At 43.9% G+C, this 14284-nt stretch overlaps 1 protein-coding gene across 1 annotated transcript in view; it reads left to right on the top strand.

Moving 5' to 3' along the window:
• Positions 1-14284, top strand: part of TBX15 (T-box transcription factor 15) — a 79475-nt gene that overhangs the window by 51145 nt on the left and 14046 nt on the right. The window contains exons 3-6 of the mRNA XM_066599233.1: positions 5587-5688; positions 7718-7889; positions 9506-9673; positions 9817-9881. Of these exons, the coding sequence (XP_066455330.1) occupies positions 5587-5688; positions 7718-7889; positions 9506-9673; positions 9817-9881 (507 nt within the window). The remainder of the gene's footprint in view (positions 1-5586; positions 5689-7717; positions 7890-9505; positions 9674-9816; positions 9882-14284) is intronic.

Raw genomic sequence — 14284 nt, 5'->3', positions numbered from 1 at the left:
TTAAGTGACAGCTTTGAGCGATCATTTTGCTTAAACTTTTAAGTAGCTACTAAACTACCTAATAACAATTAAGTGTGCAAATGAAGCCTTAGCTGAAAGCAGTTAATAGCCAGAGGGCTCTTATCTGCTTTCAGCTCCTTTGTTCTCCAGCGGGAAACAATGCTATCAGCACTCCCCCTGGAGAACTGCTGATAAGGCTGAAGGACGATTTTTAGGTTGGACTGAATTTAACGATCAGCTAGCAGTGCACAAAAAGTGCACGGTGGGCGCACATTCAGACGCAACGATTATCGCTCAAATGATTGCTTTTCAGCGATTTTTGAGCGATTATCGCTCCTTATAAATGGGCCTATACAGATGCAACACATTCTACCTTGATTGTGATATCATGGTGCAGAAAGTCATCTTATGGTAACCCCTTAAAAAGTTATTGTTCTTTTATCTAAACACAACAAAACCCATTGTAAAGTAATTCAAAGTGTAAGCAAACCACCCCGATAGCGCAGCACACCATTAAGGTATATCACATTGAGTCACGCTAAAGAAAAACCCATCTGTACCTCCATAAACACATGAACACTCGGCTGAGGGTTCAGTCACACGGGCAGTGATCTGCGTGTATTTCCGCATGTGGACGGAAATTTGCATGACCAGCTCCATTGCCACCCATATGTTCTTGTTTTGATAGGTGCGGATGTCTGTGGCGCGGACGGTTTTCTGCATAGAAATACGCACAGATCGCCACTAATACGCACAGATCGCCGCCTGTGTGACTGAGCCCTGAGCCAAACATTCATGTATATAGGGCAGCCGTTCAAACTGCCATAGTAGATATGTGGGCACCTTGAGGCTAGGCACCTTTTTTTTTGTGGCAGTTGCATCTATTGGACCCCTACTGATCAGACTTTTATAGCATATCCGGTAGATGTGCTATGTACGTTTGTAGTGGTGAAACACTTTGGCCCATTTTTATGCGGGCGACAAAATAGCGACAAATCTCATATATGTGAAGCCCATACTTGCCAACAGGTTCCTTCACATTAGTGATGTTTTATAGCCTACTAAATTGCGGGGGAATAAAATCGCGGGTTGCTAAATATTGCCACGATTTGCGAGGTTTTGTAGCCCATGTTTCCCTATGGACCCTTCCTATATGTTGCATTGTGGTACGATGCAACTTTTACAGTAGGAAATCCTACTGTAAAATCCCTAAAATAAGCCCTAGTTGCATTAAAAAAAAAATCACCTAAGAAGCACTGTCCGGCTCCGCCGCACGTCTCTTCAGGTCCCCGGCAGACTTGCTTGTAGTTCTCCCTTAGCGCTTCCTGGTCAGGAGTTTGAAAAACCCCGCCTCCAGGAAGCACTGGCTATGATTGGTTCTTAGGTTATGGTTTATTTTTAATGCAGTTAAGCCTTATTTTCGTTATGCTGCGGGATTTGATGCGGATCAGCACCAAAATACGCAACGTGTGAATCCAAATTTTGATTACTTATCTTGAGGCTAGGTCATTAATAGCTCAGACTCAGACATCCCCGTTAAGGTGTAGCTTCATTTTAAAATTTAATTTGTAATTTAATTTTAATTTAATCCTTACCTTTGCTTATCCGGAATCACATAATGTCTGATACTTTGGTCACACCCAGAGCTGCATTCACAGTTCTGCTAGCTGTAACTTGCAATCTAGTAGGATTGGGCAGACCGACACAGCCTTTACTAGATAGCTGTGTGGCACTGCAGTAGATGCAATATTCTCTTTGTCTAAGCACTACCCTTCTCAGCAATGCAGCACATCAGGGAATATTTGTATGGACATCATCCAGCAGAAGGCAGCTGGCGGATGTGAAGTCCTGCAGCCTAAAAGCTAAGCGGAGACTTTTACAACTTTTTGCTTTTATAGCTTCCTGGTGGTTGCTGAAGTTGTAGGGTAATCTATAAAGGGAACCCCAATAGTAAACTACAGGGAGGTGATAATCTGCACGTCTGGAAAAAAACACCAATTAGTCCAAATTCTGGGCCTGGCTGCCTACAGAGACCGTCTAGGTCAAAGTTCATGTTAAAGCAAGAAAATAAAACCATGTTTGTGTAACCACATTAACCTTCCCTGGATACGATGTGTGTATCCCCGAGATCAGACCCAGAGGCTCCGGAATGTCCCCCCGGAGGGAGGGATGGTAAATGTGCAAACCCCATGGATTCAGTCTCAGCCATTTACGAGAATTTTCCAAATACCCAGCATGGCCCAAGCAGCATACAGAAGAAGAAGCTTCTGGAAACCTGTAATTTGTCCATCGCTGTTTGGTTTGGTGCACATTCTGCGGGTTGGATATATGGACATATTTATGATGTGTGAAAACGTGAAGTAACAACTCCTCCTCTAGGGCAAAATATTTTTTTAAGTGTTTTTGGAAACAATTAGTCCTAGTTCTGTGAAGAGTCCTGTGAACAGTCTCAGGAACCCCGACCTCATTATGTCCCAGTATGACCAGACTAAACTTGATCTCCACATCAATCCTTGTAATGACTTGGTCCCTGTAATACCCAGGGGAAAAAAAACCCAATGGCACAATTTCAGTGAAGCCAGTGGTGCTAAAGGTCTGGTAATGGAGAAGACGCTGAGCCGGGTGTGTGGGACTGTGAGTACAGGAGCGTAGTCAGGAAAGCCAAGGTTCTGGTAAGAGTAGTCTAATAAGGAGATTAGGAATCATCTGCTCATATAAGAGTACAAGGCTGCGGATGGAGATCACACAACTTCTTGGTGACTTCTAATATATGTGGTAATGTATTGTAGGGCTAGAATATTCCTTATAATATTTGCATGGCCTTATAAGCCTCCTCACTCACCTCCTAGGTGCTCTCCTCAAGGAGAGATGACATCCCTCCCGACTCACGTCACAGGCTTCTCACTACCCAAGCCAAAATCCTACTGCACACTGATGAGGAGCAAACACCCCGAAACAGCTGTCTGTGTATGGTATTCTGACTTGGTTTTCAACTCCCAATCATTGTTTTAAAGACGTGTTTAGAGGGTCTGATGTTGATTTGAATGAATGCTGCCATCCAACAAGTGGCACTTAAGAGGCATTCTTCCATCTTGCATATTTGCATATATTTCCCAGAGGAGCATGCATGGCCCTATAAGTCTCCTTACTCACCTCCTAGGTGTCTCCACACACCTTCTAGGTGCTCATCTTAGGGAGAGATGATACAGCCCTTGTTACGGCACTCTGCCCCCCGAGCGCCAGGTGGGGTGCCCTGATCTTCCCGCACCCCACTGTCCCTGCCTACTTGCCTCGGCCCTGGCTAACCCCAGGCGGACAACTGGGCGGCGGTCCCTGCGCTGGCTAGGGACCTGGCGACTACCTAGATGGAACTACTAACAGGGGACAGAGTGCCGACAGAAGAGGCAGGTGGAACAGACCAACAAAACTTACAAAGCAGAGTAAGGCTGGAGATGGAGCTCACAGGCAAACTGACAGGATACTGACGAGCAACTAGAGCAGACTGAGACAGACCTGACTAGAGGCTAGCAGAACCAATAACTGGCAGTGAGCTCAGGTCACTGCCAGCCTTTTAACTTAAAGCCTCCGCCCAGGGGCGGAGAGTGGGAAGAGCCAACTCTCCCACTGTTGCATATGGAAGGTGGAGGAGAGCGGGCGGCACCCTACGGGCGGACACGCCCACGCCGCTGCACGCTGGCTGCTCCACGCCGCCGGGAGAGCCCCGACAGCAGAGCTCCGGGACTCCGGAGCCGACATCGGAGCGCCACGCGCCGGCCGCGGGACCCAGCGCCACCCTGCATGGTAACAGCCCTTCCCTGGAGAACTAGCTGACACAACAGTGGAGAGGGGCAGATTTGACTTCTCATCTCTACCATGAAACTATACGTGTTCTGGCTTTAAAGGACCAGAATAGTCCCAATATCTTTCCTCCAGCTGAGCTGCAGAATTGACCTAAATCCTTTAAGGTTTTATGAGGAGAATGAAGATATTGGAGAATATGATAATTCTTCAGTTCTTCCAGGTCAATGTCTTCTTAAGCATCCCACCACCTGTGCTGACTGCATACTAGGAGAGAACTGTTCTAATGTGGAAGGTCCAAGTTCACCGCTCTCCAAATACTTCAAAGGGGAAAAGATGTGTTATTCTGTAGTTTTCCAGACCATTTGCTATAGGAGCAAGGTTTATTTGAGAACATTGGAAGAACTTGGGAAACGTCCAACATCTTGGAGATCTAAATAGGGATGTCTGACTACACATTTACATCTTGTGCTCAGGGAAGATAAAAAGGTTCGATGTCCAGATCAAGTCAGTAAGGACAAAATTACCCTTATCATCATATCAAGTTAGTGAAAAACACATCTAGATCAAATTTTCTAGGTGAAACTTGAAGGTCTTTTTCACTTTTAGAGATACCAATTGATCACATTTGCAAAGGAAAACCTTAAAGGAGGACTTTAGAATCAACTTACTGTGTTATGCTTAGCGCATGGCCGGAGGGGGCAGAACATGACGCAGTAATACAAAGACCACCAAAGACAGACTCCTAGTGTCATACTTTGCCCTCAGACCCTGCACCAGGTACATCACAATGGATCAGTCCTGCCAAAAGTGTTAAAGTGGTATTCCCATCTTGGTTATCCTATTTCAATATGTTCTAAGTAATATACTCACCCATAAGATGGAGTAGAGGCAACCTGCGCATGCGCACTTGTTACCCCCTCTTTCATTTTCATCCGGTGGATGGGTTCTCAGGAGCGCACTAGCTCCTGGCCTGGCCGCCGATACTGCTGTGGTCTTCTGGTTCTTTCAATAGAAGGACTTCTGGGTAGTGCAAACAAGTCCTTGTTGTCTTCACTGCCCATCAGTCCATGCTCGACTTCTACTCCATTCAAGCAGGGGGACTTAGGAGCACAATTCTAGCAATCAAGTGGATAGGGGATAACTTGATATAACTGGAATGCTCCTTTATCAAGGGTTGTTTTAATTACATATATTGCATCCTGAAAAGTCCTCAACATTCATTGTCTTTAAAGGAATTGTACCAAGATTACAAGTTACTCCGTATCCACAGGATAGGGGATGACTTGCTAATTGTGAGGATCTCACTGCTGAGACTGCTGCAGATCTTCAGAACAGGGGTCCTGTGTCCCCCATCTTGCTCACTGTGGGGTTACTGTACCTTCCGCAGTGAGGAGGAGACTGAATGGAGTGCTGGTTGCACAAGTGTGCTAACGCTCCATTCATTTTCAATGAGACTGCAGAGATAGCTGAGCAACAAGCGCTTGAGTATTTTCGTCAGTCCCATTGAAATGAATTGAGCGCCAATCATGCATGCTCAGCCAGCGCTCTATTCATTCTGACGTCTCTGCGGGGGTAAAAGCAACCCTGCAGTGACAGAAAGAGGAGTACATGGGATTTCCATTCTCAAGATCATCCGGGGTCTCAGCGGTGAGATCCCCATTGATCAGAGAGTTATTCCCTTTCCTGTGGATAGAGGATAACTTGTAATCTTCGTACAACCCGTTTAATCTACTCCATGAAAACCTTTGTTCTTAGTCTTATTGTGTTTTGTTATGTTGATTGTAGGCGAATGTTCCCAGCGATGAGAGTGAAGATCTCAGGGTTGGATCCTCATCAGCAATATTATATAGCGATGGACATCGTACCAGTGGACAACAAAAGATATAGGTGAGAATATACTATATATCAAACAACAAATAATAGGAATATAGACTTGTTTAAAGGGTTGGACTGAGGCATATAGGGCCCACCAGAAGAATTCATTTTAAAGGCCCACTTTCCAATTAAATATTCAGTAGGCGGTACAAATGTATAATAATACACGCCTTATAACATGAAAATTTAACCTATAATATACACCTTATATACACTGCAAGCATAATACACGCCTTATATACATTACACCTATAATATATGCCTAATATACATTATACTTATAACACCTCTTATATACATTACCCCTATAATGCAAACTTAACATACATTATACCTATAATTAGAGATGAGCGAACGTACTTGTTTAGGGCGATTTCGCAATCGAGCACCGCTTTTTTCCAGTAACTGACTACTCGGGCGAAAAGATTCGGGGAGCGTCAGGGGGCGGTGTGGTGGAGGGGGGGGGGGGTAGCAGTGGGGAACAGGAGGGAGCTCTCTCTCTCCCCCCCCACTCCCCTCTGGAACCCCCCGCTCAGCCCCGGAGCCCCCCGAATCTTTTCGCCCGAGTAGTCAGTTACTCGAAAAAAGCGGTGCTCGATTGCAAATCGCCCTAAACGAGTACGTTCGCTCATCTCTACCTATAATACACACCATATATACATTATATCTATATTACATGCCTAATAACATATATATTACACCTATAATGCACACCTTATATACATTATATTATATGCCTTATAATCTATATATTACACATATAATAAATGCTTTATATACATTACACCTATAATATATGGTTTATAACATATACATTACACCTATAATGCACACCGTTTATACATTATATCTATATTACATGCCTTGTAACATATATATTACACCTATAATACATGCTTTATATACATTACACCTATAGTACATACCTTACAACATAATAATTCAGGCATACAGGTATTTTATATGCAATTGCACACACATTACCCAGACTTACCCTCCCTATAGATGTCTTTTACAGGGAGCTCAAGACAGCTCATTTCAAAAAAAGAGTTAAGCAGCCACAAGAGGAGGACAGAGCCTCCTGTACTTCTATCTTCTGGCAGTGGCTAGCCTCCCTCTCCCCCTCCCCTTCCATCTGGCAGTGGCTAGCCTCCCTCTCCCCCTCCCCTTCCATCTGGCAGTGGCTAGCCTCCCTCTCCCCTCCCCTTCCATCTGGCCCAATAGCTCACTGCTGCATTGCTGCATCAAGTTACAATCTAAGAAGCCATGAAGGCAGCAGAGGAGGGTGGTGCATAACCTCAACAGAGGCTCCGCACAACAGGAAGAGCCCTGGCTGTATTAGGAACATGCAGTGCGCTGTGGACTAGCCGGGGAGCTGGTGGAAGAGACCTCCTCTCCTCCTCTGCTTGGACAGTACTGTCAGCAGAGAGAAAGATCTGGAGTTCTGCAATTCCAAAGCATAGTGCTACGCAAGTGCAGGACCCTGGGCCAAGTCCTGTGGCAGGGGCTTACTGGGCGATTCACCGGCGAGCCAGTCCGAGCCTGCTTTTCCCTAATGGACGTGTCCACTTTGTATTGCTCCAACCATATAAAATAAAAATAATGCATATATAATCTAACATTGCAGTTATGTGTTACTCTACATCACCTGCTCCCTCTTCCTGTAACCTACAGAAAGTACATCATTGATAAGATATACCTTGTACATCACTTGTCAGAGCGTCAACTTGTTCTGCATTGTGCTTCCAATAGCGATAGGGCAATAAGCCACTTCCGGACTCCTCCATGGATTGAAATCCAATGTGCCGGATCCTTCTTTCCCCCACATCTGCCACCGGGAAAAAGTCAGAGTACCCCATACAGATAAGAGAGTTATCTAGTTCGGCCAACTTGCATCTAATGTTAAGACTCCCTTCACATCCCAATGAATGTAACCTCTGAAGAGCTCATTATTCAGAGTATTGAGGTCATCTTCACCCCCGATAAATATTGCTGTACATATAAAGCATCACAGAGTCTGTCTTTCATTCTTCTCTTTTAGATATGTTTATCACAGCTCCAAATGGATGGTGGCTGGGAATGCGGACTCCCCGGTTCCTCCTCGTGTTTACATCCATCCAGATTCTTTGGCCTCTGGGGACACCTGGATGAGGCAGGTGGTCAGTTTCGACAAGCTTAAACTCACTAACAATGAGCTGGATGATCAAGGACATGTAAGTTCTGCCTGGTCTTGTGACTTTATTTGGAACATGAATGACTGATCACACATCTCACACATACAGAACATTATATTATTACATACACTGACATGCCAAAAGTTATGGTACAGGAACTAATATCAGTAGGACCCCTAGTAGGACCCTCTCTAGTCCAGCGAAGTGCAGCAACTCAATGTGGAATTGATTCCACAAGAGGACAGAAGATGTCTGGAGAGATGTTGAGCCATACTGTCTGGATAGCGACCCATTGCTGCATGGTATTTGTAGGTGCAGGATCTCAAGTGCGAATGGACCTCTCCACCATAGCCTATAAATGCTCGAATGGGCTCATGTCGGACAAATGTGCAGGCCACACCACAGAAGGAACTCTCCAGAATGCTTTCCATGCTAATGGGCCCAATGGCATATTGCATTACACTGCTGGTACATCCCATCAGTGCGGGGGCACATTAAGTCCATGAGGTGCTGCAAATGGTCACCAAGCAGTGAAACATAGCAGACATTGGTCAATCACATGTCTAGATGGACCAGTGGACCCAACCCATGCCATGAGAACACACCCAACACCAGTATGGAATGACCACCAGCCTACACAGTGCCTTGTTGACAACTGGGTTCCATGGCTTCATAGGATCTGCACCACACACAAACCCTACCATCAGTCTGAAACAATTGGCATCATGACTCATTGGACCATGCTACATATTTCCAGTCCTCTAGGGTCCAGTTATCAACCTCACAAAGCCCAGGTGAGGCACTGGGCCCAGTGTCATGGTGCTAACAGAGGTGCACTGGTGGGTCTTCTGCTTCAATATCCCATGGAAGCTAAAGAACGCTGCAGGTTATACGTGTAGGGCCTCCTGCAGTGAATGCAGATGTAATTTCTGTTGGGGTCACTTGAGTGTTTGCAAAGGCAATTCTAGCCAGATGCCAACAGACGCCATCAGTCGCGATCATTAAGCATCTGTAGGCAGCCACTGTGCTGTTCACTGTCGGCTGGTAATGCTTTTTTTAGTACAAATGTGACACTGTGGATCAAGAAATATTAAACGCCTGCACAACTTCAGAAATGGAATGTCCCATCATTCTAACACCCACTATCATGCTTCGTTCAAGCGCTGATATTTCACGTCGCCTTGCCATGAGCACATTGGCCAGTGTTCGACATCACTCACAAAATAATACCTCATAACCTATACAGGTGTGGACATTCCCACACCGTCCCTTAAAGTAACGCCACTTCATAATCAATTTATATACTGCTATCCCATGATTTTTGGCATGTCACTGTATATAACAAAGCGAGTTATTATAGTTATTAGATGAGTACATCAGAGTTCCTCTACTAGGTCTATGCCCCTTGGACCCATAACCACCAAGAATGTAGTAAACTTGGTGAAGTTCACACTCTCCTCTTGCGTTGCTCTGCTTCACTCAACACCTTCTTCAATCACTGAGCGTCTTGTCCCATTAGTAAAGAGTTAGTTGACCCCATTGCAAATTTTCATAGCTAACTGCATTCGATGCGACACTGCATGCCTCTTAATGCTCCATTGGTCTGTGTTTGGATACAGGAAATAATACCATGACTCCCGTGTATGTGGTTACAGATTATCCTGCACTCCATGCACAAGTATCAACCCCGGGTCCATGTCATTCGAAAGGACTTCAGTAGCGAGTTGTCTCCAACCAAGTCTGTTCCAGCAGGAGAAGGAGTGAAGACTTTCAACTTTCCTGAAACGGTCTTCACAACCGTGACCGCCTATCAGAACCAGCAGGTGAGGCCTCCAGCCAAGAGTCAGGATTCTTCATTATAATATTTGGAATGTGCCGTGTATTTTCTTGCAGAATAATTTATTTCATTGAGGATTATTAGTATTATTTTTAGCATGAGTGAGTCATAAGTGTTGTTTTCTTCCAGATTACAAGGCTGAAGATTGACAGAAACCCCTTTGCCAAAGGATTCCGGGACTCAGGAAGAAACCGGTATGTCAGAGAATTAAAGTACGGGCCAAAAACGAGGGTTTATTTGGCTCCATATCCTTCCTGGGATCATTTACCAAACACATTTTCTTGTTAAAAAAACCCTGAAAATTATATTTTTATGTTGATTTACTTGAAGAATGTTGTGAGAGGAATGTAGAGGCTTCCAAGGCCTAATTCCTAATGGACTCAGATCAAACACAAAAACGTGTCCATTCATCAAGCTGGGGTCCTTCTCCTCACCCCTGCGTGAAACCACATAATCTGAGACTAATGGTCAACATGCCACCACTTATCTCCATCTCTATGAAAATCAATGGAAAGGATCAGTTGCAAATAGTGTTTTAGCCGAGATCAATAATGTGCTGTCAGTGTGGTTTTCTGTTTCTATTTCTGTGAGATGCTCCTTACATTCCCTTCTTGGAATTTCCTCAAACCACCGCACTTTCCTTTGGGCTACCTAAATGAATTAAGATGAACATTTGTGACTGATATTTATAGACTGGTTCATAATCAGAAATTTCACAATACTATGCCAGTTTTTATAGTATGTTTACTGATGAGGTCTTTCACCTTATCTGAATACTTCAGTCCATACTTGTAAACTATAGACCTCCATTGTAGACCAGTGCATCCAGTCCCTTCATGTAAGCCATAGATCTCGACTATAGACTAGTCTTTGTAAGATTTCTTGCATTATTTTGGACAAGTCCATCTATATAAGCCATAAATCTCCACTGTTGACTAGTCCATACAGGTAAGCCAAAGACCTCGACTGTAGAGTAGTCCACCCATGTAAGCCATAGACCTCTATTGTAGAGCAGTGGTTCTATGAAAGCCAAAGATCTCCACTATAGGCTAGTCTATTAAGATTTCTTGCATTATTTTGGACGAGTCCATCCATGTCAGCCATAAACCTCTACTGTTGACTAATCCATACATGTAAGCCATAGACCTCGACTGTAGACTAGTCCATCCATGTAAGCCATTGACCTCTATTGTAGACCAGTCCCTCTATGAAAGACAACGTTCTCAACTATAGACTAGTCTACGTAAGGTTTCTTGCATTGTTTTGGACAAGTCCATCTATATAAGCCATAAACCTCCACTGTTGACTAGCCCATGCATGTAAGCCAGAGACCTTGATTGTAAACTAGTCCACCCATGTAAGCCATAGACCTCTAGTGTAGACCAGTCGCTCTTTGAAAGCTAAAGATCTCCACTATAGACTTGTCTATGTAAGATTCTTTGCATTGTTTTGGATGCCTCCATCCATGTAAGCTGTAGACCTTCACTGTAGACTAGTTCATCCATGTAAGCCATAAAACGCCCTTTATGTGGGTCCTTGGAAAATAGAATTTCAGTGGGCCTCTGTTTTTCCCCCACATTTACTACATGATTAAAGCAATAAGGTAACTTTATATACTGTACCTGGGTATTACTGAAAGAAAGCTTTTGTATACTTGATATAACAGAGCATTATTGGCAACCCATTGTGTGCTATAGAAGTTTTAACCATGTGTATCTGCAGCTTCTAGTATGACTTCAACAATGGTATGGATATGCTGAGAGTTGTACTTCCACAAGCTAGAATGCAGTGGACCTTACATGAGAATATAGTACTGATGTGATGGCATGAGAGACAGAATACACAATGGCACTGAGTGACTCACGGGTGACGTCCTCTCTGATAGGTCCTTTTCTTCTGCATCGTGTCCAGATTTTCTTGACTTCTTCCAGCTATGTTTTGCCTCTGCAGAGTTTTCTGCCCTTTTAACTTTCCTCTAAAATGATGAGAGCCCCCTACTGTATCACCTGAATACTGCTACTCACTGTGCCCCCAGAAAAAATACCTTACGCTGTGCCCCTGAAATGAATAATGCATAGTGTCCCCCAGAAATGACTTATAATAAATGCTGTGCCCCCTGAAATGATCTTTTCTTCTCTATCCGTGTCCAGATTGCCATAAAGACATCTTTCAACCACAATTCTTCTTTGCACATAAACTCCCCATCTTGCTGCTGACTCCAATGCCCCCGACACAACAAATAGCCCCCACCGAGTCCAAAATAATGCCCCCTCTGCTGCCTCCTGCACAGTAATAATCTCCCTTTGCTGCGACACGTTGTAGGTCATCAATTGAAAAAATAAAAATTCCCAGAATACTGCTTTAACTCATTCTGTCCTGGACATGCTGGAAATTGTAGTTCTTTCCTCTAATACAGGGGAGCAACTGGGGGATAATTGAGACATGTAACCTGGACCAAGCTACGATTTCCCTGCGCTAGAACATAGATTACAGCAGGAAGCAGAAAGTGCTGACTGTAGCGCAGTGGTCCAGGTTGGTATTGCAGGTGCAGCTCCCACTGAATTCAATGAGAGCTGTGCCTGCAGTACCAAACCAGGCCACTGTGTTGCAGTCAGCGCAATCTGCAGTGATAGCGGCCCTGTGGTCCCCCGCCGATCCTCTATTGATGACCTGTTGGTCATCAATAGAAAAAAAATAAAAAGTTTCACAATATTTTTTTAACAGAGGCAATTATAAGGGGAGAATATGAGAGATTGAACTACAAGTTCCAGCATGCCTCATGCTGTCATGTGATATTAGAAAACATTACAAAGAGGGGGTATAAAAGAACTTCAACTCCCAGTACACCAGGCTAAGGGAAGCCAGAACAGGAGAGAACTATAACTCCCATCATTTTCCCTGGCTAGGATTTCTCACTCAAAAATCATTAATCTTCAGTTTTCACTGTGGAGTTCCACCCATCACGACATCATTACTGGTCCTGCTTCAGCCCTAGAATAAGGTCTATTCTCCATTGCTGAGCTCTGCTCCTCGTGACATTATCGCAAGTCCTGATCCTCTCCACAGCACAACACAGGTCCTTAACTTCTGTCCTTTTGTTTGCCCTGCCTTCAGTCGCAAGAGGCTTGAGTGTGTCTTAGCACTTGCCCAGGTTTGCCGGGTGCAGGCACTGGACATACATCTATGTAAGCTATAGACCTCCATTGTAGACTAGTCCATCCCTGTACATCATAAACCTCCACTGTAGACTAGTCTATCCATTTAAGCTATAGACCTTCACCGTGGACCAGTCCATCCAAGTAAGCTATAGATCTTCACTGTAAACCAGTCCATCCATGTAAGCTATAGATTTTCATTGTAGACTAGTCCATCCATGTAAGCTATAGATCTTCACTGTAGACCCATCCATTTATATAAGCCTTAAAACTTCATTGTATATCAGTCCATTCATGTACACCATAGACCTCTGCTGTAGCTCAGTCCATCCATGTAAGAAAAAGGCCTTTATTATACACCAGTCCATCCATGTAAGCTTTTGATCATCATTGTAGACCAGTCCATCCATGTAATCTATAGATCTTCACTGTAGACCTGTCCATCCATGTAAGCTATAGATCTTCACTGTAGACCCGTTGATCCATGTAAGCTATAGATCTTCACTGTAGACCTGTCTATCCATGTAAGCTATAGATCTTCACTGTAGACCCGTCGATCCATGTAAGCTATAGATCTTCACTGTAGACCCGTCGATCCATGTAAGCTATAGATCTTCACTGTAGACAAGTTCATATATATAAGACTTAAAACTCCATTGTATATCAGTCCATTCATGTAAACCATAGACCTCCGCTGTAGATTAGTCCATCCATGTAAGAAACAGACCTCTATTATAGGCTAGTCCATCCATGTAAACTATAGACCTTCACTGTAGACCAGTCATCCATGTAAGTCATAGACCTACCCTCTAGACCAGTCCATCCAAGAAAAAGACCTCTATTGTAGACAGGTCCATCCATGTAAGCCTTAAACATCCACTGTAGACCAGTTCATCCTTCTAACCCACAAACCTTCTCTATAGAACTGTCTATACATATAAACTATAGAGCTGTATTATAGACCAGTCCATCCATGTAAGCTATATAGACCTTCACTGTAGACTGGTCCATCCATTTAAGCCATAGGCCTCCATACTAAATTTTAGATTGCTGAGCCATTGCTGATCTTGTGATTCATGGCAGTTGGATTGTTACTGAAAATTCTACATGAAGCAATAATCTTCTTTATCATCTTCAGACTTTTCGGTACCTTATATGAAAGTGCCATTATTAAAAGTCCTCCTTATAGTCATTATGGAGCCTTCAGCTTCGCATGTCACATTGGATCCATTATAAGCAGAAAGGGATAAAAACTGTTAAAAACAGAACTTGTCACGTTAAATTTCTCCTTCTTCCTTGAGATGGGATCCAGAGTACATGGCGCAGGACCGACAGTCTATAAAATCCTACTTTAATTGCCTGCAGCACTCTCAAAATAACTCAAAGTATCTGCAGTAGAAGAGTGGTCTGGTCTATAAATACTTTGCACAATAAAGCAGATT

This window comes from Eleutherodactylus coqui, chromosome 4 (genome assembly GCF_035609145.1).
Source record: "Eleutherodactylus coqui strain aEleCoq1 chromosome 4, aEleCoq1.hap1, whole genome shotgun sequence".
In the NCBI taxonomy this organism is placed as follows: domain Eukaryota; kingdom Metazoa; phylum Chordata; class Amphibia; order Anura; family Eleutherodactylidae; genus Eleutherodactylus; species Eleutherodactylus coqui.
Note: the sequence above shows the minus strand (reverse complement) of the source record. Positions and strands in the feature narration are given on the sequence as shown.